Raw genomic sequence first — 25652 nt, 5'->3', positions numbered from 1 at the left:
TAAAGGAACATGCAGTTAGAAATATGACGAAAAACAAAAAGCATCATCATTACTGTCGAAGGCTCAAGCCGAAGCGACCAATTCATGTTGTTCTGTACTGCTTTGTTTCTTGTCCCTTTGCAGTAATATGTTCAGATTCCCTCACCTCACCTTCCCTTCGCTTCTTGCCCGCAGCTGATGTGGTGCCGCCCTGGTTTACAAGCAACATCTCCATTGACGAGCACGGCGACAGGAAGGCGGACTACACACTCCTCGACATGAACTCTCTCACCGGCATCTTCGAGGTGAGGCCCGTTGCACATTTGAGTTAATCTTCCGACTGCTCATAACAGTAAAGCACTTGTTCCTTCATTTTAGTAACCCCTGTAGACGATTTTACTGACCACAACTAAAGTCACAGACACTGGATGGTTTAAAGTATTCAGTAACTTTTTTGTTGTCTTTGTTGTATTTCAAAATTATCGTGTAATCTCAAAAATTATAGCAGTCATAGTGTTAAGACGATCCTGGACGTGGAGTCTAGTTAGCACTGGCACTGGTAGAGACGTATTTTGTTTGTTTCCTTATTTTTGTGTGTATGGATTTATGTTACAGTTTTATAAGTTATATCAAATAGAGTATATTTATGGTTTTGAAAAAGTCTTCGCTCTTCCTTCACAAAGACTGTCTGTAGGAAATGTATGGCAGCGTCTTGACCAGGTGTGGGTGGAGACGGGAGAGAGGAACCTGGAGGAGCGTTTTGTTACTCTGGTAATAATGAAACTTTCCCTGCCTCGTTGCCGGAACAAGAGTATCACCTTTAATGGCAAAGATGTAATGTTGAAAGGGGAAAGGTAAGTGAAAATAGTGCGAGTGTTTAGCCGCTGTTTTGTCTCTCTTGACGAGACGGCGAGGCGTCGAGGCGGCGGGGCGTCAAGGCAAGAGGTATTAATGGTGGCGTTATCAAGGCGCTAACGACTTAACGTTAAAATCTGCTTATGACTCATTTACCGGCTGAAATTCCTAAGCGTGCCTGATCTGATGGCCAGCTTGGATAGGCTGATGGTGTCGCCGGAGCAGGGACATCTTGGTATCGGCGTGCTGAGGGCGCGGCGAGGGCGGGTAAGAGGCAGTTTATAGAGAATGGGCGGGAGCAAAAGGTAGAGTGAGAAAAGACAACACCTGAAGGCTCCCACGTGTCTCATTTAACCTGGCGAGGCAGTCTTAGTGGCTGTCCAGGGAGAAATAGACTGCTGGAGAAAAGGTACCCTCATCTGTTTTTCACACCGCGTCTGTTGCTGGCTAATAGAACTGGAGGAAGAACGGAGGGAGTGGATGATACCTATACAACTGACGGTCATTATTGTCCGCAGTGTTACGTGTACAGCAGGATAAGTGAACCAAGGCTAGTGCTGCTCGTAACACCGGCTCAAAATAGTGACGCAATCTAATGACTCAGCTTCGTGTCTCGCCACTGGCCATCCGAGCGAACTTCAACGGAACAACTTTTTTTTTTTTATTCATGCATTCTTCATGCATTTAATTAGCAGTAAAGTTAATGCCCACCTCAGTGGAGCTTCACGGTTTTTTTTTTTTTGTAGAGAGAGAGAGAGAGAGAGAGAGAGAGAGAGATATAATTACTCCACGTAAATAAATAAGTGTTCGTGTGTTTCATGAGCCTTGATACAAAGGTTAACTCATTTTTTATCCTCGAAATTTGAAAATTGTTGAACTTAATTCCTTTATTCGTTTTCAAGTGGTGCATCAACGCTATGAAAAAATGTATAATGCACACACTGGTCCTCTCCTTTTCCATCACCACCACCAGTAGTTCAAGCGCCATGGAGTGAGCTATTTCCAACACTCTTCCCACATCCTTCCTCCCCTCAGTCCTCAGTCCCCCGTCCTCCCTCCCTCTCTTGGCTCCCTTCCGAAGTTTTCCGGCGCCAATACCTCCCCCTTTTTTCGCCTTGCTTTGGAAAGAAGCATTGAGTGGCCTCGAGCACCAATACACCCTGCTATTAATCTTCTTGCCATTTAATCTTTCCCTCAGACGATTTGTCATTTACTCAGCGAGATATTTTCGTTTTCCTTTCAGCAGCGCTTTCGCTACTAAATGTGTGCTGAATTTCATGTTCTACGTTAATTTTACGTTGAATATCTTTGCACTTATTCACATTATAGTGATCGTGGTGGAAACCAAATAATCCAGTCCTCTACGTATCTTACGTACATTTCTATTTTTGATGTTAGATTTGATTAGTATACCTTATCATAAACAGGCTGTTAAGGGCTAACATGTCTTCTTGTTGTTTGTTCCTCCTTTGGTCTGCATTCTTAAACATTTAGGCCTCTGATCTCGACTACTTTTAACAAGCTGTAGTGGAAGTCATTGAGATTTTTAAGGGTGTATTTATTAGTGGTCGTTTAACAAGCATTATGTAGCATCAAAGTGGAAAAAAAACGTACAAGATCTTAACTAGTATTTTTTGTGACCTTTCAGAACAATCCTAATGATGGGACAATGCATTTGAGAATACGAGCCTTTGAGTGATTAGAGGCACGTACGGCAAGTAACACACAGTCGATCTTGCTCCACCTTAGCGGAGTTGGTGGGTAAATAAGATAACGATGGGAACACGAACCCGAGGTATTTGTCGTAAGTTGGCCAGAGCAGCGGTCACTGTCCCTCGGTGGTGAATGAGCCACGAGACAAAGGCAGAGAGAGAAGCAGAGCACGGAGGAGTGTGGGTGTTGTATTCCCACCCTTTGTGTCGTGACCAAGAAAAAAGAGTGACGCTAATGGTTGACAAAAGGAGTGAAAAGTGACAGAGGCAAAATGTTATGTAAGCAAAAATAAAGTGATAGAAGCAAAACACTCACTAACTTGATCCCAAGAAGATAATAGTAGACGAAGTAGAGGAACACTGGACTGCTGGCTGTTAAAAAAAGAAATATCACTGAGTATTTTATAGACAGAACTTGGTCACAGAGACTGTCATAGCGTCGTAACTCATAAAGAAGATTGATGAAGCCTTTGTTTGTCAGTATACTTGGCCTAACATCTGACAATAAGGCGTGACATTATTTTTCACACTCCATTATAAAAACCTCGTTCATTCCTATCCGTACATACACATCCTATATTTAGAACCACTTTCACTGCGATACGAAACAGTTACAATTACAGCACCGAGAGTAATGCATGAAATCTTTAAAAGGAGAAGGAATTAAAGAGAATAGATTTTCCAATTTCTACGCAGTTTAGATACTGGATGTGGCTATAAAACAAGTAAAGATGTCTCACACTGGTTAGTTATTAAGGGAAGATGTACTAGATAGCAGTCAAAGGGTTAAGAGAACACATGAATAAAAAATAAAAACGAAAGAGGTAAGAGCCAGGCAAGTAAAAAGGCAAGCAGGTGGGTGGATAGGCAGGCAGCAGGTCGGGTCCTGTCGCCATTAAGTGAACCGTCGTACAGAATGTTTTAGTGGCTGGCCTCACAAGGGATCGGCAAGTCAGGGTCAACTTTACCCAACTCAGAGGACGAACAGGAGGCGCGAGGTGGAAAGGGAGGAAGCTGCACCCAGATTTCTCTGCTTCAGTCTGAAAAATTGATGGCCTTATCCCCACCTCCACCCGCCCTCCTGACAGCTAACTGTAAGCGGGAGGGGGAGGGAGAGGAGGAGGAGGAGGAGGAGGAGGAGGAGGAAGAGAAAGAGGAGAAGAGATAAAGGCAGAAAGAAAAGAGGAAGAAGAACAACATGAGGAAGAAGAAGAAGAATTAGAAGAAGAAGAGGAGGAGGAAGAAGAGCAGAAGGGGGGAGGGAGAAGAGGAGGAGGAAAAAGAGGAGAGGAGATAAAGGCAGAAGGAAAAGAGGAGAAAGAAAAAGAAAAGAAGGAGGGAGAGAAGGAGGAGGAGGAGGAGGAGGAGGAGGAGGAGGAGGAGGAGGAGGAGGAGGAGGAGAAGGAGAAGGAGAGGAGGGAGATAAAGGCAGGAGGAAAAAGAGGGGAAAGAAAAAGAAAAGAAAAAAAGGAGAGAGAAAAGGAGGAGGAGGAGGAGGAGGAGGAGGAGGATGACGGCGACGAAGATCGGCAGGACGACATGTTTACCCTTCGAGGCGCCCTGTGCTTCTATACACACACACACACACACACACACACACACAAACCCTACTTAGAATAAACTCACCGAGGTCCGGTCGGCGAAGTATCTGGAATGCAAAGGTGAGGCGAGTGTTGTGCCGGGAGACCCTTGAATATTTGATGTGTTGTGGGGGAGGGTACAGGCGGGGAGAGGCGAGATCAGGTCAAGGTCAGAGAGAGGTCAACAACGAGGAGGAGGAGGAAGAGAAACACAAAGAAACGTAAAGGAACAACAATTAATAGGAGACCCGTTGGAGACGTTGGAGACGCAGTACTCAAGATAGGGTTTTATAATATAACTTTTTTTTTTTTTATTTATTATCGCGCCCGATGAAGCCAAGCAGCCTCTCATCAATTTTAACTTGTAAACAGTGCTGACTGATTCTGAAATCGTTTTCCATCGCTCACTGTTTGTTCACTGCGGAAAATTATGAGCCTTTCATTGAATACTATACGCTGTTGCATTTATTTCTGATATGCAATAGATTCAATTTTTTTACATTGTATTTCATATTCCTTTCTCTGGCACAACTAGTTATTGGAAGTAGATCTAAATGCCAAGTCTCGTAGTTAAATTACTGGCAATTTTCCTGTCATCGACAAATTTTCGTTTTTTAAAGCGAGCGTATCATCAGTGTTAATATTATCAACAAGTGCGGAACAGATAAAAAGCAGTAACCCCTGAGATGCATCATTCTTAACATTAAGCCAGATAAACAAGGTACTCGTACCATTTAAAACCATTCTTTTCCCTCTTAAAGAGCTAGTCTTCAAAGCAAATGTGAAGGAGGAGGAGGGGGAAGAGTAGGAGGAGGAGGAGGTGGTGATGGTTTGAGGAACAGTGCTTCACCCTGGTGTTGGAGCTTCATTCAGGTGCTTCAGCGCTTCATTCTTCCGCCTCAGGATGACAAATGGTCGAGAGTTCTAAAAGGGAAGCGGGACGCCTTGCACGGCGCCCTCTTTCTTCCTCACGACGCTGAGTATAAATCATGTTTCTTATCGATACCGTCGGAAGTAAGTGTGTGTGTGCGTGTGTGTGTGTGTGTGTGTGTGTGTGTGTGTGTGTTAGGCTCTGTAGTTTTAATAATAATGATAATTAAAATCGGTAATATTAACCCTTCATCTCACAACCAAGTTTTCAGTTTCCTAAATAAATGCAGTTTCCTCATCTATCCTCGTTAAAGCACAGTCATAAATAACGTGAATCAACATGCTCTCACTCACACTGTACAAAGGAGAGAGAGAGAGAGAGAGAGAAGAGAAGAGAAGAGAAGTGGAGGAACGACAGTGACTTGGCAGGAGGAAGAAATGGGGAGTCTTGGATGTCTCTTGGGCGATAGGAAGCGCGAAACAAGCTAGCGAAGGTGGTGATAAATGCCGATGTGAAGGAAGAGAGACCGGAACTACTTGAGAGCCGCCATTTGGGGGGAGGGAGGAGAAAGGTGCATGAAGTGACACGGGATCTTCATTAGCCTCCTGAGTTCACTTTTCGTCTCCCTCCTTTCCGATTAACGCCACCTCTTGTCTCCAGCACATATTTTATTCAATTTCTACTCTTGCATCTGTAACTTTCCTTCTTCACTCCGCCCGTCTGAGCCAGTACTTCCTATTTCTTCAGGACTCTTCTTCTTTCGTTGTTGTTGTTGTTTTTTTTCCTTCATTTCCCAATCCCTCTTTTTTTTCCTTTCCTTTCTTTCCTTTTCTCTCTCCTTCCATATACTCTTATTTTCCTTTCCTTTCATTTCATATAATTTTCTTTCCTTCCCTTTCCTTCTTTTCCTTTTCTTCTTATTCTTAATTTTTTCGATCTATTCCCATCCCATTCTTTCCTTTTTCTCTTTCTTTTCCTATCATTTCATTTCCATGCTTCCGTTTACTGCCTTTCATTTCCTTTTCTTTCCTTCCCATTCCTTCATTTAATTTCTTCCCTTCCCTATCTTTCCCTTCCTTTCCCTTCCCTTTCCTTCCCTTCCCTTCCCTTCCCTTCCCTTCCCTTTTCGTCTTTCCTACTCTTCGTCTCTTTCTTTTCCTTTCTTTTCCTTTCCTTTATTTTATTTTCTCTCTCCCTTCCCTTCCCTTCCCATCCCTTCACGCTCACTGGCCTCCATCTCTCCTTTGCAACACAACCCACTCCTACACATTATTTATCCACATCACGCTTGCTTCTACTTTCCCTCTCCCTCGTACACTTTTCCACTCTCCTCTTCTTTCCCTTCGCTCTTTTACCAGTTTCCCCGACATACTTTTTTCCTCCAACCCACAGCCAGTTCACATTCAGTACAGAGATCCCCTTTCCTTTTTTCTTCCTTTTTTTTTATGGGTAGAAAAATAAACAATAGGAAAAGACTACTGGTTGAAAAAAAGAATAAAGTTTCCTCAGCAAAAGAACAATGGTGTCCTTTCGAGGAAAATTATTTTAAAAGTCTCATAAGAAGTCTTGACGCTAATGCTTTTGTTTTTACTTTTCTTTCATTTCTGAAGGAAGCAGGAGGAGGAGGAGGAGGAGGAGAAGGATTAGGGGGGGGGAGAGTGGGAAGAGAGGATAGGACAGCAGTGCAATGTTTTTTTTTCTTTTTTTTTCGTTAGCTAAACTTTCAGGTTTTTTTCTAAACAAACAGTATCCTTTGCTTTCCCCCCCCTCCTCCCCCCTCTCTCTCTCTCTCTCTCTCTCTCTCTCTCTCTCTCTCTCTCTCTCTCTCTCTCTCTCTCTCTCTCTCTGGCTTTACCCATCTGCTTCCTTATGTATGTAGATTACATTGCATAGCTTCTGTAGCTCCCAAGGACAGCCTCGCTATGGCACCGGGTAACTTTTCCTTTCATTCACGCGTAACTGTTCCTTTCTTTTCATACATTTCCTTCCGTCCTCTAGCTCCTCCTTACTCACCATGCACGTGATCCTATCTCCTATTATCTTTCCATCTATCCATGAAAACCTACATACATCACTTCCTGGTTTAATTTTTATCCTCCTTCCTCAGTCTTCCTCTGCGTTGGGTGTTGTCGTGGTATAACCGCTCTCCAACTCGTGTCGTCAGCGATGGATCAGAGTGGGATGCCGCGAGCTAGCCTGCAAAGAGGTCACAAATGGAATTCTTCTTAGTGTGGAGTGGGGCTGGTTTTACACCCTGTCCACAGAAATCAGCCTGATTCGGGGGAGAGCAGTGATATTTCTTTTTGTGATCTTGTCGAGGTTTGCGTTGTATTGCATCCCTTACCACTTGTTCTCAGTCTTTCGTGTGCCATTTGCCTTCGATTGTTGAATTGTCGAGGGTGACACACATCGTTTTTTTTTTTTTTTTCTCGACACTCATCTCCAATCCCCACACCTGATTTTTATTGGGTCTCAAGAGGAAGTCTTTGTGTGTGTGAGGGTGGGAGGGTGTGATGAGTGTGTGGGTGTTGTATTGTGTATTTTACGTGTAGAGAACATTGGTCAGGGACTTAGACAAAATTGAAAAGCCCGTCTTATCGTCTCTCCTCTGCGTGTTTCTAATTACCAAATCAGTAAGGAAGATATTACAGTCTGGACGTCTTCGAGGATGAAAGCATCGAGACACATCAGGAACTGTAAACTGAATTCCCGGCTTTGCAGCTGTAGTGTTCACATTTACGAAACTGCATTTAATGGATGTTCTTTCTTTTCAATAAGTTTGTTTTTCAGGCATTGATTATAAACTTCTCTTGGACTGAAAAAAAATGAAATAACATCAGATGGAGATAACAACTGATTACAGAAGTTACTGCAGCGTTCTCATCCTCTGAAATGTAACTTCCCACCAGATCTCAGCTGTTCGTGGTGTAGCTGTGACGCACATCTGCATAAGGGACTGGTGTTTTGTCGTGCATGAAAATGGGAAGTGTGAATCAGCTGGTATAGTTGTCTTCGGGGCTCAGAATAGTGTAGTAGCTGTAAAATCCATCTTGTCTAGGGATCTTATTCTTAAATATTTTTTGCATCTCATCCCGACCACTTATAAACATGCTCTAGTGGAAAGTATAGGGCTACTCAAGAGAGTTTAACCGTGAAAAACATCTTGAGAACCTAACTAATCACCTCTATGGCTTTTAGAAATACTCATTATCAGGTCTCTAAATGTTTCAATGTGCGAGCTTAAGCTTCATGAGATTAGTTTTGCACTGATAGGCAGTAAAGCAACTGATGTGAACTGTATAGCATGAAAAAAAAGTAATGGGAGAAAAAAAGAAAAGTTGCTTGGTAATGAAGAGGTGTACAAACCTTTCCGATTTCTTTTCCCCTTTGCCATTAATTAACTTATTCAGTCTTTATGAGGTGAATATCTCCATATATTTCACGTATATATATATATATATATATATATATATATATATATATATATATATATATATATATATATATATATATATATATATATATATATATATATATATATATATATATATATATATATATATATATATATATATTTTATTATTTATTTATTTATTTATTTATTTTTTTTTTTTTTTGCACGCGTCGAAACGTTGCACTACTTTATATTGCGTCAGTAATCCTCAGCAAACAAATGGATAAACTTAACAGTGACTTCAAAATGTAAACGTTAATGTTCAAATAAGGAAGAAACTAAATTACGCAGCAGAAGTAAGACGAAGGATGGTGGAGGACAAGGAATGTTGAGGCGAGTGGAGAAGATAGAGTAAGGAGAGGAAGGGAAGGAGCATAGGAGAGAAAGAAAGCATAAAAGGAGAAGGAAGGAGAAAGCAAGGGAGAAAAGAATCTTGCTGGGACACTGCTGGAAAGGACTTGTTATTTTCAAGCGTGCGAAGGCGGCAGGCAGGGAGCTGAATGTGCTAATCAAGGGAATGACACCCTTGGCCCTACAGGCGCCACGGGAGGCTCCTAAGTTAAAGTGTTGTTGTTGAGAGGCTGCTGTTGTGTGTGTGTGTGTGTGTGTGTGTGTGTGTGATTTTTTTTCTTTTTTAATTATCGTTGAAGGAATATTTTTCTTACAACACTTTTATCCCACATGTTTTTTTTTTCTTTTCTTTTTTTCCTTTCTAGACACTTTTACTGACTAAATACAGATAAATAATCATGAAGAGCAATGAAGGTGCAGTTCAGAAGAAGCTTGTTTTTGTCGTTCTTTGGGGTCCGTGAACCACAAACTGAAGTAGATGTGGATTCATTGTTCCGGAGGTTCGAAACATTGTCAGAGAAGTAAGTACTGAACGAGCTTACTCATCAGCAGACAGCCTCAGTGCCGTGAATCAATGTGTCATTCGAATGTAGGAAGAATAAAACTAGATAAATAAATAAAATGAATAAAGACATGGGAAAAAAAAAAAGCTAACTGAAAATATAACAATCTATTCCATAACACGCCACTGTCTTTCCAAAATTCGCGAAATTGTCCAGTAGCATTTTTTCTTTGCTTTTTTTTTCTGATTTTTAGAATACCGCGTCACTCAGTCAACACGCCTTGCAAACTTTTCAAAATCTACCCGTCTGAGTGCAAAGAACGCGGTGTCTTGCGAGTCCAGCTGGAGGAGGACGGGATAAGAATGCGGAGTCAGCTTGGAGAGATTGTGTCCAGCTGCCGTGCCACCACCTGCCGCCTTGACAAGACCGATAATCTGCCCTCGCCCTCCTGCCACGCCACACGTCTTGCTCCCGCTGCTGTTGTTTTGTCCATGGCGTGAACGATGATTTTGTGTCTCCTCTTCCTCTTTCCTTTCTCGCCGGATCTTTTTGTGTTATACTCGCTCGCTGACTGCCAGGATCCTTACGTGGTGTTCATATAGCAAACAGGAGAACTTCATGTCCGTAGCTCCATCACTATTAAAAAGATATTATCCTGACGCATGTATGGGAAAAAAAAGATACAGGAAAATATACTACAGAAAATGGCTTACAGAAAAGGCTAATGTAACATAGTATAACTGAACCCAATCATTATATAAAATACTATTATTCCCCCTTTTTTTTTTTTTTTTTGGTATCTTCATGTGATATATTTTTACCTTGGTTATGTTTTGACAATTATTTACTTATTTATTTTTCTGGCGCCATTTTCTCTTCCTTTTTTTTTCCGCCATTGAACATCATAGTATTCCTTAACGTATGGTTTACACTGCCAGTGATAGCAAGGCTTTAGAATTAGTAAAAGTCACCTAATGTACGGGCTTCGTCACTGCAGAAAGGATATTGCCCTCAATAAACACCACATCATTCCGTAACATGTGGAATGAACTGGCAGTAATATTGAGGTTGTATGCGGGGGAAGTGTCACCTGAAAGTACATATTCCTCTTTTTCCTCACTTTAAAATGCAGCTTCCCATCCCACTAACTGTTCTGGCGGCTGGAAACTACCAAGGATATTAAAGTTAAAGTCCCACTCTGCCTGTCTCATTCGAGTGTGTTTTGTGTTGTTCGATTAGGTTTGTAATTGAGTGAAGACATTTTATCATACACAAGACCATACCTTCTTCCATTCCTTGCTGCTGTCATGGCTAAGTTTGCTAAATAGTTCCAATCCACAGCAGTTGTACTGTGTGAATAGGGAAGGATAAACGGGATAGATCAGAGAGAGAGAGAGAGAGAGAGAGAGAGAGAGAGAGAGAGAGAGAGAGAGAGAGAGAGAGAGAGGGAGGGAGGGATGATAGGGAGGAGGGAGGCAAACAAGAGGGAGGAAGGAATGGAGGAGGAAGTGAATACGATTGAAAAGAACGTCGGAAATGAGACAGGAAGTGTCATTTAAGCGAGCAGACACACCTGAGACCACGTGAGCAGGTGTTAATGAAAAGAATATATTACGCGGGGCACATGTGTGAGAGAGACTGGGAGAGCTTTTCCTTCCGGGAGCGGCTCAGCGTGTTTATGCGGCACGACGAGCAGCTTACAGGAGTAGGCCGGGTTGGGAATGGTGTCGCTTATCGGGGCGTGTGTGTGTGTATGCAGAGAGAGAGAGAGAGAGAGAGAGAGAGAGAGAGAGAGAGAGAGAGAGTTTTCTCCGTTCCATCTTCATTCTCAGTCTTTTTAAAAGACTCACGAAGCTAAAATAAATCAATCAATAAATAAAATTAAGAAAATCAGAACAAGTAAAGCATCAGCGTAAAACAATGAAAGAAGCATCTGTGATGTAACCAAAAGCCTTGATGTGGCTGCCTTCTTTGTGAATTGGTAAATCATGTAACATTTTACTAACTTGTAGTAACGTATCGTGTGGGACTAGTATAGCATTATGTTGTTCTTAAATGTGTGCTGTAGTGAGGAGCCTTGGCTCATGAAGCTGTGGAGCAAAGTTATTTTTTCCTCTTTATGTATTCTTTTAAGTGTAACACAGAATTGCCACCTGGAAACTTCTGTATGCAAGATTCCGTCCACTTTACTATCCTACGTCTTTTACTGTAGAGTTGTTAATGTAGTTTATAACTAACAACCTAATTCGGCCAAACACATCTGCTGCTGTTTGCGCATCATCAGAGACGGCTGAGCTTCACCTTGCACGAAGTGTTTCCTCGCTATGTGTATTGGCTTACGTATATCTCCTCTGTCCCTCCAGCCTGTGGCGACATACTACGGCGAGAGCGGTAGCCTGGAGTTCACCGGCAACATCACGTGGCCGGGAGGGAGTCCACCCAGGGACAGGCCAAAGTGTGGCTTCGACAACTCGCTTTGCCCTGAAACTACCGGTGAGTATCGGGAAGAGCATGGCGGGCGGCGCACTACCACACAAGCATGACAGGACAATAACCTTAAACATTCAATTGCAATATGCAACAATTCTCTGTATTAAAAGCAGTGTGTGAAATATTTGAAATAATCTACAAGAAAGAATGGGAATTAGTAAGAATAGATTTTGTACTTTCCAGGCAGTGCAATGTTTAGAGGTGGCTGTAGAACAGCAGGAAAAGAACTCTCGCGTGGCTAGTGATTAAAAAAAAAAATGTGTTAAATCGCAGTGAAAAGATTACTTTTATTCGTGTATAGAGGACATAATCAATAAAACTGTCACTCCTTTTTTATAAAACTTCGATGTTATTGATATTTCAGTGTAGCTGTGTAATTGATAGATGGAACGTTTTTGTTTACTATTGATAAAATGTGCACATTGTGCCATGGAAAACTGACAGAAACGTGATAAGTTTTGAGAGAGAGAGAGAGAGAGAGAGAGAGAGAGAGAGAGAGAGAGAGAGAGAGAGAGAGAGAGAGAGAGAGAGAGAGAGGAGAGAGAGAGAGAGAGGAGGGGGTCGTTCAAAACCTTACAAAAGCACACCAATCAATTATTGCAGAATAATCAGTGGTCCTTTTTTATCAAAATTTGTTGCCCTTGGCCAGTGCCCCTCTTACATGAAAAAATTCCCTCATCAGCTATTCTCTAATTACTATCCACACAAGAAGACTAACTTGTTGAGCCACAGAAATAATTTGGATTAAAAAAAAAAGTATGATTTTTTATACTATCACTGAGCGCCCCTTCCTAAAACTGGCAATAAGTATATTCCATGATCCTTTTACGTCTATCGTAAGTGGTGCCAACTTAATTTCCTCACTTTGCTAAAGACACCAAATCTGAAATGGGACATGGAATATAACATAAGAAGAAACCCGATTTTCTGAAGTTTTTTCTCTAAGGAACAAACTGAAAAATTCTATCTTGTTTTCAAAATTAACATGGTACATTCATATTCTAAAATTACATTCATATTCTAAAATTCTGTCACTCGTAATGTATAAATTAATGTTTCGCTCATCAAAATACAAATTTAGTAGTAACTACTTCTTTTGATGTTTACAAAGAAAGCACTATTTTGAATGACAAAAAAAAAAAAAAAACGAAATAAAGTTACACTTTCTCCTCAGAGAGCAAACTCGAGAAACTTCGACTCCTTCAAGTCGATTCATTGGTGCAAAACTGCCGGCGTAATGTTCTGCAGACTGCATGCTGCTTCGCCAGCTCTCTTTGACTATCTGCAAAATGTTTTAGAAGCGCCGCTTACCGGCGACAACCTTCTTCATGTTTGCCTGTACCAGGCCACCATCTGGTTAATGGAGCGCTGAAATTCTTCATTGCTCATTGACGGTGGTATGTACGGCACTTCGGCCATCACATTGCCATAGGGCCAAGGGACACCCTGACAGCGGCGATGCCTCTCCTTTCGTCTGTGTCATCTTTCAAGGTTTCTGAAGACTTCTTAGATGCCCAGTGGACATTTTTTTTTTTCTCTTTTCGTGAGAAGATGCCTTCTCAATACAGATGCCTTCAGTAGTAGGTATCTATATTGCGCTGCACGCAGAGCCGTTCATGCCCTCGTCGGCATGGCTCGTGTCGCCACTCTCGTCAGGCTAGTCACTGCTGAGTGAAGTGGAACTTTTGGCGTCATTCTTTTCAGTGAATGCAGTGGAACTTTCACTTGAGAGCTGTATGACAGTGCATGCACGGCCACGCATGCCCTGGTCGACATCGCTCGTGCCACCACTGTCATCCCGTACACTCGATGCTGTGGAACTTTTGGTCTCTTCCTGTCCACTAGTCTCAGTGGAACGGTCACGAGGGAACTGTATCTCAGTGCATGCCCTTCCATGCCAGTCCTGGTCGGCAAGGTCCGTTCCGTCACTGGTGACATCCCATATGCTGGGTTTAGATGAACCCGCACTTCTGGGAGACACTGCGATACAAGCATTCGCTGTGAAAGAAAAGATCAAGACAACCAACGCGATGACTTTGATCTTGAAGTCCAAGTGGGTCTCCTTGGCCTTTTTCATGTTGTCTTCGAGGCAGTTCAGCTGCTGCCTCGTCCTGGCGGTTCTCAGCACGAGGACCCACCGGTTTCTCACAGCAGGAAACCCGCACATCTTCATAGCATTGTGTGGGGGTTCGGGCCGCAGAGGACCCAGCCACCGTACACTTGACAGGTACTCCTGCACCCGCCAGGCTGAGGTCGTGCGCGGTCCTTCCTCCTCCCACTCCTGAATGGCCTGTTTCAGCTTCCGGGCGTGAATCATCCTCTCCCTCAACCAGTTGTCGAGGATGACTGAAACAGATAGTGCGAGGATCACTCCAAGCAGCATCTTTAGCATCTTTCTTACTTATTTATTTATTTTTTTTTATCGGTAGTATTTATTTAAAAATGTTTAACACCTCGGATTTTCATATGGTAGTTCTGGGATGCACTGCTACAAAACAACAATCATAAAACCCCATTAACCCTTCATTACGAGGGATAAGGACAATATACTCACAATATCAAGGCAGGCGAGGTAGTTACGAGAATATATGTTCCCCTAAAAGCAATTTATCTTTTGCTCTCCTGCTGTACGAGTTACTGCCATCCATCCCTTATTTTTGTACTCGCTGGCAGCATTGTCGTTCATTGTTATGCATCCCTGGGAGGATTCCTGGTACATATCTTGATTTATTATCAAGTGCTGCTACAAGGAATAGAATACTTTATAGTCTCTCTCTCTCTCTCTCTCTCTCTCTCTCTCTCTCTCTCTCTCTCTCTCTCTCTCTCTCTCTCTCTCTCTCTCTCTCTCTCTCTCTCTCTCTCTCTCTCTCTCTCTCTCTCTCTCTCTCTCTCTCTCTCTCTCCTTCCTGTGAGACTGCCTACCATGGCATAACATAATGGAAAGCGAAACTGGGAGACCCATACACTGACGCGGCGGGGCCTGGCAAAGCTTTACTGGCCAGGCCTGCAGAATAGGTAATCATAATGTTGTTATTGGCTTTGTGGGTAAACCTCATGCGTTATGCAACAGAGTATGGAAACCGTAGAAAATAACAGAAAAACCTACCTCACATTACTGATATATACGACTTGTATAATTATTGTTATTTAAGTAGTGTGCTGTCTCATGCAGAAGCACCGTGAACAATGGGCGAGTATGGTGCAGCTCGCGGCGGGCAGGTGGCTGTAACAACTGGACACGACTGCATCACAGACACACAAAAGTGGCAATTTTCCTGATGTTCTCTTTATCAGCTGTTTTGGTTGCAAGGGATGAAAACAGAAAAACTCTCTGGAATCCCGATTATGCGTTTGATGAAATTATTTTGAATTCAAAAAGCTCCATGAGAGGTAATTAGTCTTCAGGACGAGCTGAGTGGCGGCGTGGCTACAGGGGACTCACACACCCTTGCCGGGGGTCACTGGTGCCGCCGTTGCCTTGCACGACACACACTTATCAGAATTAGAGCATGTACCGCACGCTGAGTGAAAATGCAATCATTGTATGCACTAGTGGTCAGGACGGCGATGGCCCGGAGACTTGTGTGTTGGCTTCTGTACAGTGGTTAAAAAAATAAATAAATAAATAGAAAAAAACGCGAATTGCTCAACATATACTCGAGGTAGTGGAGTGTTCTGTGCCCTTAAGGCTTAGTTCACCTTTGCCCGATTTGTAGCAGCGACGCGAGGACGAGAGAGAGAGAGAGAGAGAGAGACGTAATATGTTGGAATGAAAACGAAATCGATAGAAATAAAAAGAAGCAGAAGGGGAAGTGTGGTTGAGGCAAAGACGAGAATAAGCGCAGCGGAAGCACAAAGGCAGGACTGATGTAAATGGTTCATGTGTGAGGGATTGTAGTTTGAAAGTGAAAATCTCCAGATAATTGGTACTGAACTCCCATCTCCCTTTGTGTGTGTGTGTGTGTGTGCGCGCCGTTGTTGTTGTTGTTGCGGTTATCTATTTATTTTTTTTATATTATAAAGAGGCAGATTGTGTTTCTTTGTTGTTCCCGGAGCCTTAAGTCTTTTCCATCTCTTCTACATATGCCACCTTCCCCGGAGTGCCGCAGACCTAGCACAGACTTATCCGACCCGCTGTACCTTTTTTGATGTTCGGCCTTGTGATGGGAGCCCAAGAGCAAAGAGTGTGTGGCTGATTTTTTTTATGGAGTGTGGTGGCGACATTTCGTAGTGAGTGGCGCCTTCTCTCTAGACTTGACGCGCCGGAGTATTGTAACAGTCCTGTAAAGGGTATGAGGTTGTTTGGATGTGAGGAGAAAAGAACATAAGAAATTAGGGGAAGCTGCAAGAAGCCTGTTGGCCTAAACGTTGCAGTCCCTGTGTTATTCGTCTATCATCCTTATCTATAAATTCCTCCAATCTTTTAAAGCTCCGTATTAAGTCGACACTAACATCCAGATTACTGCGTTTATTCTACTTATTTACGACTTGATTTGTTGTATTACTTCTACTGGCTGCGCTTGTGACGGGAATCACATTAAAGTAAGACCAATAAGTAATGCAGGACGTATTAGACTCAATAGGTAAATTTTTGAGCTTATTATTATTACCTATCCTTCGTCACACACACACACACACACACACACACACACACACACACACACACACATGCGAGAGCGCGCGCAAACACCACTGCAATGGTAATAGTAATTTTATTGCTAATATATTTCATTTTTATCATTTGTTCTATTCACCAGCGTTTCTATCATTACTGCATTTGCTTTGTGGATCCATTTGGTTTTCTTCATACTGTTCTGTTCCTCTTGCTCATCACGCCGCATTTTCCCCAGCGCTGTGTCGTCACTCGCTAGTTATTGACCCGTATTCAGAAACGCTTTGTACTTTCACCTTGACTATTCTCACAGGTTGTAGAGATGATTAGTCGGATTCTCAAGAGGGTTTCTCCTGTTAGTTACGTCGAAATCTTGTTAATCTGTTACTGGAATCATAAAAGCACCCTCTAAAAACCCTTGCAACCTCAACAAGAGTCTTTTGATGTACTGGAGGTGCGGCACAGAAGTCTTTCAGAATATGGCCCAGTGTTCTGTGGACTCCTGCATTCTGTTCACACGTCGCGGGTTTCCTCTAAGGTTTGCATTCACTTCTTGAGGTTTCCCATTTGTCGGGTCTTTGAGAATATAACGTCATGTGCTTGTTTGATCTGGTTCATATGTATTTCCTCGGGCATTTCGTGGCTACACCTTCACTGAATTATACAAAGCAATGTTGTGTTGCTGGTGGTTAAGAACAATTGTATTGATTGACTGATTTGTTTATTTCTTTATCTGTTCATTTTTATTCGTATTATTTTTTTTACTACTCAGTGTATCGTTTACTGTGTTTATTAATTTCTTCGCCTCAAGTGGCCTCCTTTTCGTTTTGTAGACACGCACTGGATTGGATAACGTGCAGTGAGTAAATGTTGTTGTATCGGTTATGCCAGGGGTGAGCGGAGAGGTGGGTGGGGTGGGTGAGTGTACAAGTGTACACAGAGCTGTCTTCCTAACCTCCTCTCCCCGCAGGTCCCTGGAGTATCGTGGCGGGCCTGCTGGCGCTGCTGGTTGTGGTCATGGCGGTTGGCAGCGTCTTCATATACAGGTTTGCTTCACAAGACATCAAAGTGATAGTTCATCAGTGCCATGATTTTATAGCAATGATCCTTTAAAAAAAAAAAAAAACTGTACAATTATTCGATTAAGGAGTAGTATTATTACATATACTGATAATTTGCTTTTTCATTATTTTTTGTCCAGATGCTAATTTGTAAAAACCATGTCTTGTGATTTTGGTGTGTAGTTCTATACTAGAATAAACTAGTGAATTAATGTAGGAATTCTCTATTGCTCTTGTTGACGAGGAGTATCAAGAATTTTTCCCATATTTTCATGGAAAACTGTGACTTTATTCCTGTAAGGCGTACTCTTGTAGTTACCCTTAAACCAGCACGTTTTCTGCGGCGCGCCTCAAAGAAAATGAATTCCTAAGAGTGACGATAAGTTTTATAACCTCACGGTAAAGTCGTTGCACACCGTAATGCAGCTCACAGTGCATGGCCTGTGTGTAATGAGGGGCGCGGCCAGTGACTTATGCATCCCCACAGGCATTACAAGCTGGAGGCGGACCTGGCCTCCATGACGTGGCGCGTCTCCTGGGAGGACGTGGAGATTACCGACTTGACCAAGAGGGGCAAGTGTGGCTCCAAGATCTCCGTGGGCAAGATAAGCATTACTGTGAGTGTGTGTGTGTGTGTGTGTGTGTGTGTGTGTGTGTGTGTGTGTGTGTGTGTGTTTAGTAATGTATTAAAAAAGAAAAAAACAAGAATTCAAAGACGAAGGAGCTTTTCTGTCAATCTCATAATCCTGTAGCGAGAAACTAAAGAACTTTTTTTATTTCATTATATATTTAGAGTCTTCTGTTTACACCCCTTTTCTTATTTTCATTTACTTTCCCTCAGGTTTTGTTGTTGCGTTTCACCGACGTTGTCTTCTTTTTTCTTCATTTTCTTCATGTTTTTTTGGCATGTTTTAATTTGCCTTTCTTGCCTGTACACCGTTCCATTCACGTTCTATCTTATTATTATTATTATTATTATTATTATTATTATTATTATTATTATTACTGGTTGGTTGTTGTGCGTATTTGTTTCTGCTGTTGTATTTTGTTGTTTTCATTGTTACCATTGTTTTTGTCATCATTATCAGCATTCTCTCTCTCTCTCTCTCTCTCTCTCTCTCTCTCTCTCTCTCTCTCTCTCTCTCTCTCTCTCTCCACAACCTATTTCCTCACAGCTTTGGTACTTGCGTCACGTCTGCCTTAGCTAATCCAACTCTGACGCCATCAAACACTCTCCGCATGTACTCTCTCTCTCTCTCTCTCTCTCTCTCTCTCTCTCTCTCTCTCTCTCTCTCTCTCTCTCTCTCTCTCTCTCTCTCTCTGTCAGCTTCGTCATCCACCATTATTCATATTTTTTTCCTTTCCTTCTGTCTTCTTCCTCTGTCTTATTCTTCTTTTTCATCTTCTCTCAGCTTTCTACTTGTATTTATCCTCAATCTTCTCTTTCTTCCTTTCTTCTTTCTTTTTTTTTGTTTACCCTCCAGTCTTTCACTCTAATCTCTCCCTTTCCATTAACTACTCCTCATTTCTCTCCTCCTATCACTTTTTATGCCTTCTATCACTTTTATGCCGCTTTTTATCCCTCCTCTCCTCTCTCTCCTCTTATTTTTTTTTCCTTTATCTTATTGATGCTCTCTTGCCTTTTCTATTTAATGTCTCCCTTTGCATTCAGTTCCCCTTCCTTCCCTCTTCATCTGATCACAGTTTTTTTTTATTTATTTTTTATTCCATTCCATTCCTTCCTTCCTTCCTTCCTTTCTTCTTTCCTTCTTTCTTTTTATGCATTCCTTCTCTCCTCCTTTCTCTCCCCCGTCCTATGCATCTTTCATTCATCTTCGACCTCCAGTTCTCTTTCTCATTTCATTTATCTCTTTCTTTCCTTTTAGCGGCTAAACGGGAGACTAAACTTTAGCCTCTCCCTTTCCTCTCCCTTATCATTTCTTCTCTCTCTCTCTCTCTCTCTCTCTCTCTCTCTCTCTCTCTCTCTCTCTCTCTCTCTCTCTCTCTCTCTCTCTCTCTCTCTCTTGTCATTCTCCATTCCAACTTCGTATTCTTCCAACTTCGTCTGTCTGTCATCCAGTTTCCTTTCACATCTAATCTTTCCCTTTCCATTCCGTTCCTTTTTCTCTCTCCCTTATCACTTCTGCTTTCTTTCACTTCTTATCACTCTCCATTACATAATATTGTATCCCTCCATCTCCATTCCCGTGCCGTGTCCTGTCATTCTGTTCCCCTTCCACTCAGTCTCTTCTCTTTCCTCTCCCTTATCACTTATGCTCTCTCTCCTTTTTTTCTCGCTTCTTATCAATCTCCACTACATATTTTAGTATCTCATCTCATCTCTTCTCTTTCTTTCTTTGTGTTCTTTCTGTTCTGAGTTGAGGTTCTGTTCCAGACGTGTGCCTCTGTGGATTCCCTGGTGGAGAATCGCCAGGTGTTCATCCGCACGGGCAAATACAAGGTGAGTTGGCCCTCTATCTGTTGGACCGTCAGCTGCTTTGTCTTCACTCACACACCAATGGTTCTATCCAGTGTGGGAAGTTCGTTCATTTGGCGCCTTTCATCCCTCCGTTTGGCTGCCACTATCCTCCTTTACTTGCCTAAACCAGTGTCTCCTCAGTTCCCATCATTCCCACGAACCTTATCTTCACCATCCTACTCTTTTTTGAGCCTTGCTTGTTGCCTTCCTCCTTAAAATAACTTTTCTCGGCCTCATCGTCACAAGGAAAGGATGAGCGTTGTTATAGTTAAGTGCCCCTTGGATTCAGTCTCTCCTCCGCCTTCCCTTCTTTTACAGTGCAGTTCTGAATGGTTTTGAGTTGTGCTACCACCCAATGTTATTTTATTTTCATCAATTTGACAAACTTACACTTATTATTTTGAACTCAGGAATGTTTTCTTTTTATTTCAGGTGCATGGCCTCACTAGACAGGTAGTAAACACACACACAGTCTCCGCTCGGCGTATTTAGGGTAAAAGCTACTATTGAGAGGAAAACGGGAGTGCTGAACCCAAACTCTGCTTCACCAAGGAGAATATTTACCTTTGTTTTGTAATTCAAACACCCGGCTCTTATTTCTTGAAGGCCCTCAGTAGTCGCTGAGATGCTGCGTGGGTGTTCCTAGGTGTGTTATTGCTTATGTTTACACTACCGATCTCAGTAATTGTTGTACACCAGTGTAATGTGTTAACTGGAAGTACCTTACAAGTTACGAAGTCCGGGACAAAGTTTCTCCATGTGTGTTATTCACCTGATTAAAAAGTTCATAATATCAGGACAAGTAAACACCATTGGGTTTAGCACTTTCGTGTCCTCTTTCGCAAGGTCTTGGCTGCAGCTCGTCCTCAGTGTAAACGCATTTGTCATCACCGTCCATTCACAGCTGGTTGTGTGTGGTCGCAGTAATGCCTTTCCTTCCATTGTGAGTGTTTCAATCCTCCTTTGTTTCTGATTACTGTGTTTTGTCCGCGCCGTGCCTGTAGCAGACCTTCCGCCGCTGTTCTGCTTCACGTGGGGCTTACGCAAGGGTTTGCTGTGCCCATGTCGTGGTGTCTCGCCGCCAGTACTAACCGCTGCTAAAATAATATGTTGCTTCCCCTTCATGACTGCAGAACATTTATTATGATAAGTGAAGCGATTTCCTCACTGTTCACAAAGAGCACCATTCAGGAAAAACCCGCACTTGGTGAGCGTGGCCTGGTAAACACGTGATTCCTTCATCGCCCACGAGACAACTTGTTATTTCTGTTGCTTTTTATTATTATTATTATTATTATTATTATTATTATTATTATTATTATTATTATTATTTGGAGCTTACTTTGTTCATACCCTATGTACTGAAAGCAGCTGACAAGTGGTTTATACAAAGTTTTCAGTCTGAGCCGTCACTGAAGGATGCAGCTTAGAAGGCTAGAGGCAGCCATGAATCTTGTGTTGCTCGCTGCTGGCGGTAGTGTTTGCCGTGGCGTGCATGCCTGGTGGTCCATGGCCCGAGCAACACCGATGCGCCGGGCAGGCCATCCCGGCTGTCCCATCCCCACGCCGCCTCAGTCTAGCCTCTTTTACTAGAGTGACTTGGGACAGCAGGAGGCAGCCACTCCTTGTCGTCACTGGGTTACCAAGCCAAGCCTCTCCCTGTCCCATCAACGTAAACACTTTTATCCTGATCCAGACCAACCGCCCTTGAAGCTCTGATGCTTCCCAGAACGAACAGAAGGAAGGTCTCCTCCCAAGAGATCAAATCTACAGGAACTCCGTGATTTTACCTTTATGGTTCACGTTCGTTTTCATTTTGACCTTCAGGTAACTATTGGATAGTATGAAAAGCACAAGGGTGCTTCTCTGCCGTCAGTCACTTCCTTTCCACTCCGTGCCGGCCTCACCCGTAGTGACTGCTGACCCTTTGATCAGGTAACAAAAACGCACCAGTGCGGGATGGGAATGCTGCCATCACCTCCACCACCGGTACCTTTCCCGTGGGAGCCTCGAGCATTTCCGGGTGCACGCGTCGAACTCAGTGGTGGGACAATCCTGAAATTGCCAGCTGGACGACATGTCAGCCCCGAACGCTCACACGCCTCGCCAACTCGCTATTTCTCTTTGATCTTTTCCAAGCTGAAAAATCGGCGTCCTAGCTTTCAACAACCTTTCTTCTTTAACTTTAGAGATGGACCTGTAAACATCACACAGGTCTAGGGAGACAGTTTCCCCTGTGCTGTGTCCTCGCATATTTGCTTCTTGATAAATCGTATTAATATTTCACCTGTTGCTAAATAACCGTATTGCAGCGGCATGGGTCCTCCCTCAGAGGCAATAACAATCTTACAGCCACCAGTGATTCGTGCTACTTTGTGAGCTATTTAACATTTTTACTGTAAGATTATGTGGACAGATCGATTGGTGAATATTTGCAAAAGTGTGATGTCGTTGTGTGTCTTGAGTTCCTCAGCCAGTGATTTCCTCCGTTTCTTCTCAGGGCGTCACGGTGGCCATCAAGAAGCTGAACAAGGACCGCGTGGAGCTTGACAGACCCATGCTCATCCAACTCAAACGGGTGAGTCTCCCCTTCCCCCGCTGCGTTCGAGGAAATGTCTGACGTTCTTGGAAATTGTTCTTCGAGTGTCTTCACCTTTATGGCGGAAGGCGCTAGCGGGAACCCAGCATAAAAGCATGTGAAGGATGACTCAAGCAAGATAGCGTATAGGAATGTTCAGTTTTAACTTTAATCCTTTTACTTCTGTTGTTGTTGACGTTCAAAGCACTATAAAGTAGTTTGCACGAATAAAAAAGTCTTTTTTTTTTCTACACCTTAAAAATATTCCAGAGGCTTCGTAGAATATGGCGACGCCTGCAAGTGATGTCACAGCACCAACTTGATCTTAACAGTCTAAGTAGAAACAAATCACGCATTTCCACAAAATAAACATTGCATTCTTTCTCCTACTTTTCCCAGAATTTCCACATCACACCGAGCTTTGCGCTTTAATGGCGAAGTTACTTAGGTATAGAAGACTGGTGTTTGCGTCATTGAACCAGCAAGTCCTTCCTGGCCTAATGGTTCCAATAAAATCCGTTGAATTACATATTTCTATATGAATAAATGACAAAACCAAAGTACAAAGTTATGGAAGTTGATGATCACTAGCCATAGGTCCATCACTCAATGGTCTTTTTATTTTTTCTAACACTCCATAAGGTCATTAACCACTTTGTTCGTTATTTCTCATTATGGATAAACTCTAAAATGATTATTCACCGCAAAGATCAGCGTGCCATCAGATCCGTGTGTTGCTAACGTATCTTCACTGTGTGTTTGGTTTATATCGTTGAGGAATTTAGCTCCGGCGTACTCACAATGGTTAGTCTCGTTGATATTTTGTGAGCTGCCAGATGTAAGCAGCAATATCAGTAATCCATTGGTAAATCACTGGTAATCATATATTCATTATATAAACTTTAAAGGACTAGTATGCTATTCTAAAGAGCATGAATGTATAAATATTTGCGAAAAATGTGCTCTTTTTTTCTAAACGCTCCTTTTCAAATAAATGTCGGTCTTACATAAAGGAAGTACTGTAAGCAAGCAAGAGATACAGTGCATAGGTGTTTAAAGTTATCAGATCAATTTCCATGTGCCTCCAGATGAAGGACCTTCAGTACGAACACCTGGCGAGGTTCATCGGAGTGTGCGTGGACCCAAAGCCTTACTGCGCCTTCTTTACCGAGTACTGCCCCAAAGGCTCCCTGCAAGACATTCTGGAGAACGAAGACGTTCAGCTGGACTCCATGTTCAAGATGTCACTTATGCATGACATCGTGAAGGTAAGCGTGACGTCCTGTCCTGACTGCCCTTGCGCCCAGAGGAGGGAGTGGGCCTCGCTGTTATTCAGGAGAAACAGTAGGATTGAGCGTTGGAGTGCGTGGAGGCAACACAGCCATTAGTGGAGCTGTATTGTTTGCGGCCTCATCAAAGCCTCTACTGCCCTCACAATAGTCGGGAGTCAATCTGTTGAAAGCAGTGTTGTTGTTTCAGAGTTGTTATTTTGTTGTTATCATTATTGAAGTTTATATCCATCCTAACAATGTATATCGGCTTGTGATTTTATGCCCTGAAAGCATCGATTTTCTGCAGGGGATGGCCTTCCTGCACTCCAGCGAACTGCGGACACACGGCAACCTCAAGTCCAGCAACTGTGTCGTTGACTCGCGCTTCGTCCTCAAGCTCACCGACTTCGGACTTCACAGCCTCAGGGAGAGCGAGAGTCAGTCCCCAGACTACCACGTGTTCTGGAAAAGTGAGTAAGGCGAGCAGTCGTGGCTGAGGTGTTGGTGCCAGCAGGAAGGCGGCAGGCTCGGGGGCAAGATAGCGTATAGGAATGTTCAGTTTTAACTTTAATCCTTTTACTTCTGTTGTTGTTGACGTTCAGAGCACTATAAAGTAGTTTGCAGGAATAAAAAGTCTTTTGTTTTCTACGCCTTAAAAATATTCCAGAGGCTTTAGTCCAAAATTAATTGTTTAAAGAATGTAAGTTTGATATGTAAGAAAATATAAAGCAGTGAGAAGTTTAAAGAAATAAATGAAGAAGAACCTTTCATTTATTATACATTTAGCATTATTTTTATACAGAAGGCATAAATGAACCTTAAAAGGTGCTTACCTCCGCATCATCATCCTCCTCAGGCAAGCTATGGACGGCCCCAGAAATCCTGCGCAACCCAAACCCGCCCGCGGAAGGAACTCAGAAGGCGGACGTGTACTCATTCGCCGTCATAGTCCACGAGATAATCTACAGGATGGGCGCCTTCTACGTCAAGGATGAGAGTCTCTCTGCACAGCGTGAGTACCCTGGGGCGGGGCAGGAGTGGCGGGAGGTTGATTATAAGGGTCAGACAGGGGAAGGTTCTCATAGCGCGGCATCTCCCAACCCTCCGCGCTGTTGGACACCGCGGACTTCAAACCGTGAGGGAGTGGGGATGCTATTTTTTTCCTTGTAGATACGCAATATTTATTTTTTCCTGCTTCTTACGTCTTTGCGAAAATCGTTTGGAAGTTTCATGTGCAAGTAAAGGAAGGATTTGTATGGAGGAAGTGATAACTAATTTTAAGTGAGGCAAAATATGAGTTTGACGTGTTCGCCGAAGGGAGTTACGTGTTGGTCGTAAAAACCCGAAATGGCTCATAAACATGCAGGTGGGAGAGTCCAGGGCGCCGCCTTAAAGATGCAGTGATGAATAATGAGAAAATTATCCAACAGTATTGTTCTCATATTAGTCTTCGGCCATTTAAATTGTCGAGGAAAGATAGCGAATTCGAAAAGCACCTCGGAAAGGGTGTATTTGTAATCCTGGTAAATTTGTTATTTCCAAACTGACCCAGGTATCGTAGACACGTTCATGAAAATCACCTCACTGCCTCGGAAACACAAGAAACGTTTCAGTGTTACGTCGAGATTGTGTTTTACTTCCATCGGTGGCCTGGCCCAACAACCAGACGACATCCTGCCAGCGTCAGCCTTTACCACAATTGTACACTTAAGTACAGTAATTGCCTTGACGGCACGCCGTTTTCTTTGTATTTGGCAAAACGAACGCTTAACTTCAAAATTCACCTCGGACTTAAATTGTTTCTTATGGACGCGAAAAAAAGTCACGTGAAATTTTCAGACGTGTGATAACAAGAA

The 25652-nt window shown here is 42.8% G+C and overlaps 1 protein-coding gene across 2 annotated transcripts in view; it reads left to right on the top strand.

Moving 5' to 3' along the window:
- LOC135089834 (atrial natriuretic peptide receptor 1-like) overlaps positions 1–25652 on the top strand; it is a 155558-nt gene that overhangs the window by 50666 nt on the left and 79240 nt on the right. The window contains exons 4-13 of one of the 2 annotated variants that reach the window (XM_063985939.1): positions 175–284; positions 11669–11798; positions 17378–17453; positions 17956–18085; positions 19864–19929; positions 20380–20400; positions 22448–22525; positions 23614–23793; positions 24104–24266; positions 24653–24808. In XM_063985939.1, coding sequence (XP_063842009.1) covers positions 175–284; positions 11669–11798; positions 17378–17453; positions 17956–18085; positions 19864–19929; positions 20380–20400; positions 22448–22525; positions 23614–23793; positions 24104–24266; positions 24653–24808 — 1110 coding nt within the window. The remainder of the gene's footprint in view (positions 1–174; positions 285–11668; positions 11799–17377; positions 17454–17955; positions 18086–19863; positions 19930–20379; positions 20401–22447; positions 22526–23613; positions 23794–24103; positions 24267–24652; positions 24809–25652) is intronic. The other variant, XM_063985947.1, reaches the window with a different exon arrangement.

The sequence above is a fragment of the Scylla paramamosain genome, chromosome 3 (assembly GCF_035594125.1).
Source record: "Scylla paramamosain isolate STU-SP2022 chromosome 3, ASM3559412v1, whole genome shotgun sequence".
In the NCBI taxonomy this organism is placed as follows: Eukaryota; Metazoa; Arthropoda; class Malacostraca; order Decapoda; family Portunidae; genus Scylla; species Scylla paramamosain.
The sequence above is the reverse complement of the archived record's forward strand: the minus strand, read 5'-3'. Positions and strand labels throughout refer to the sequence as shown.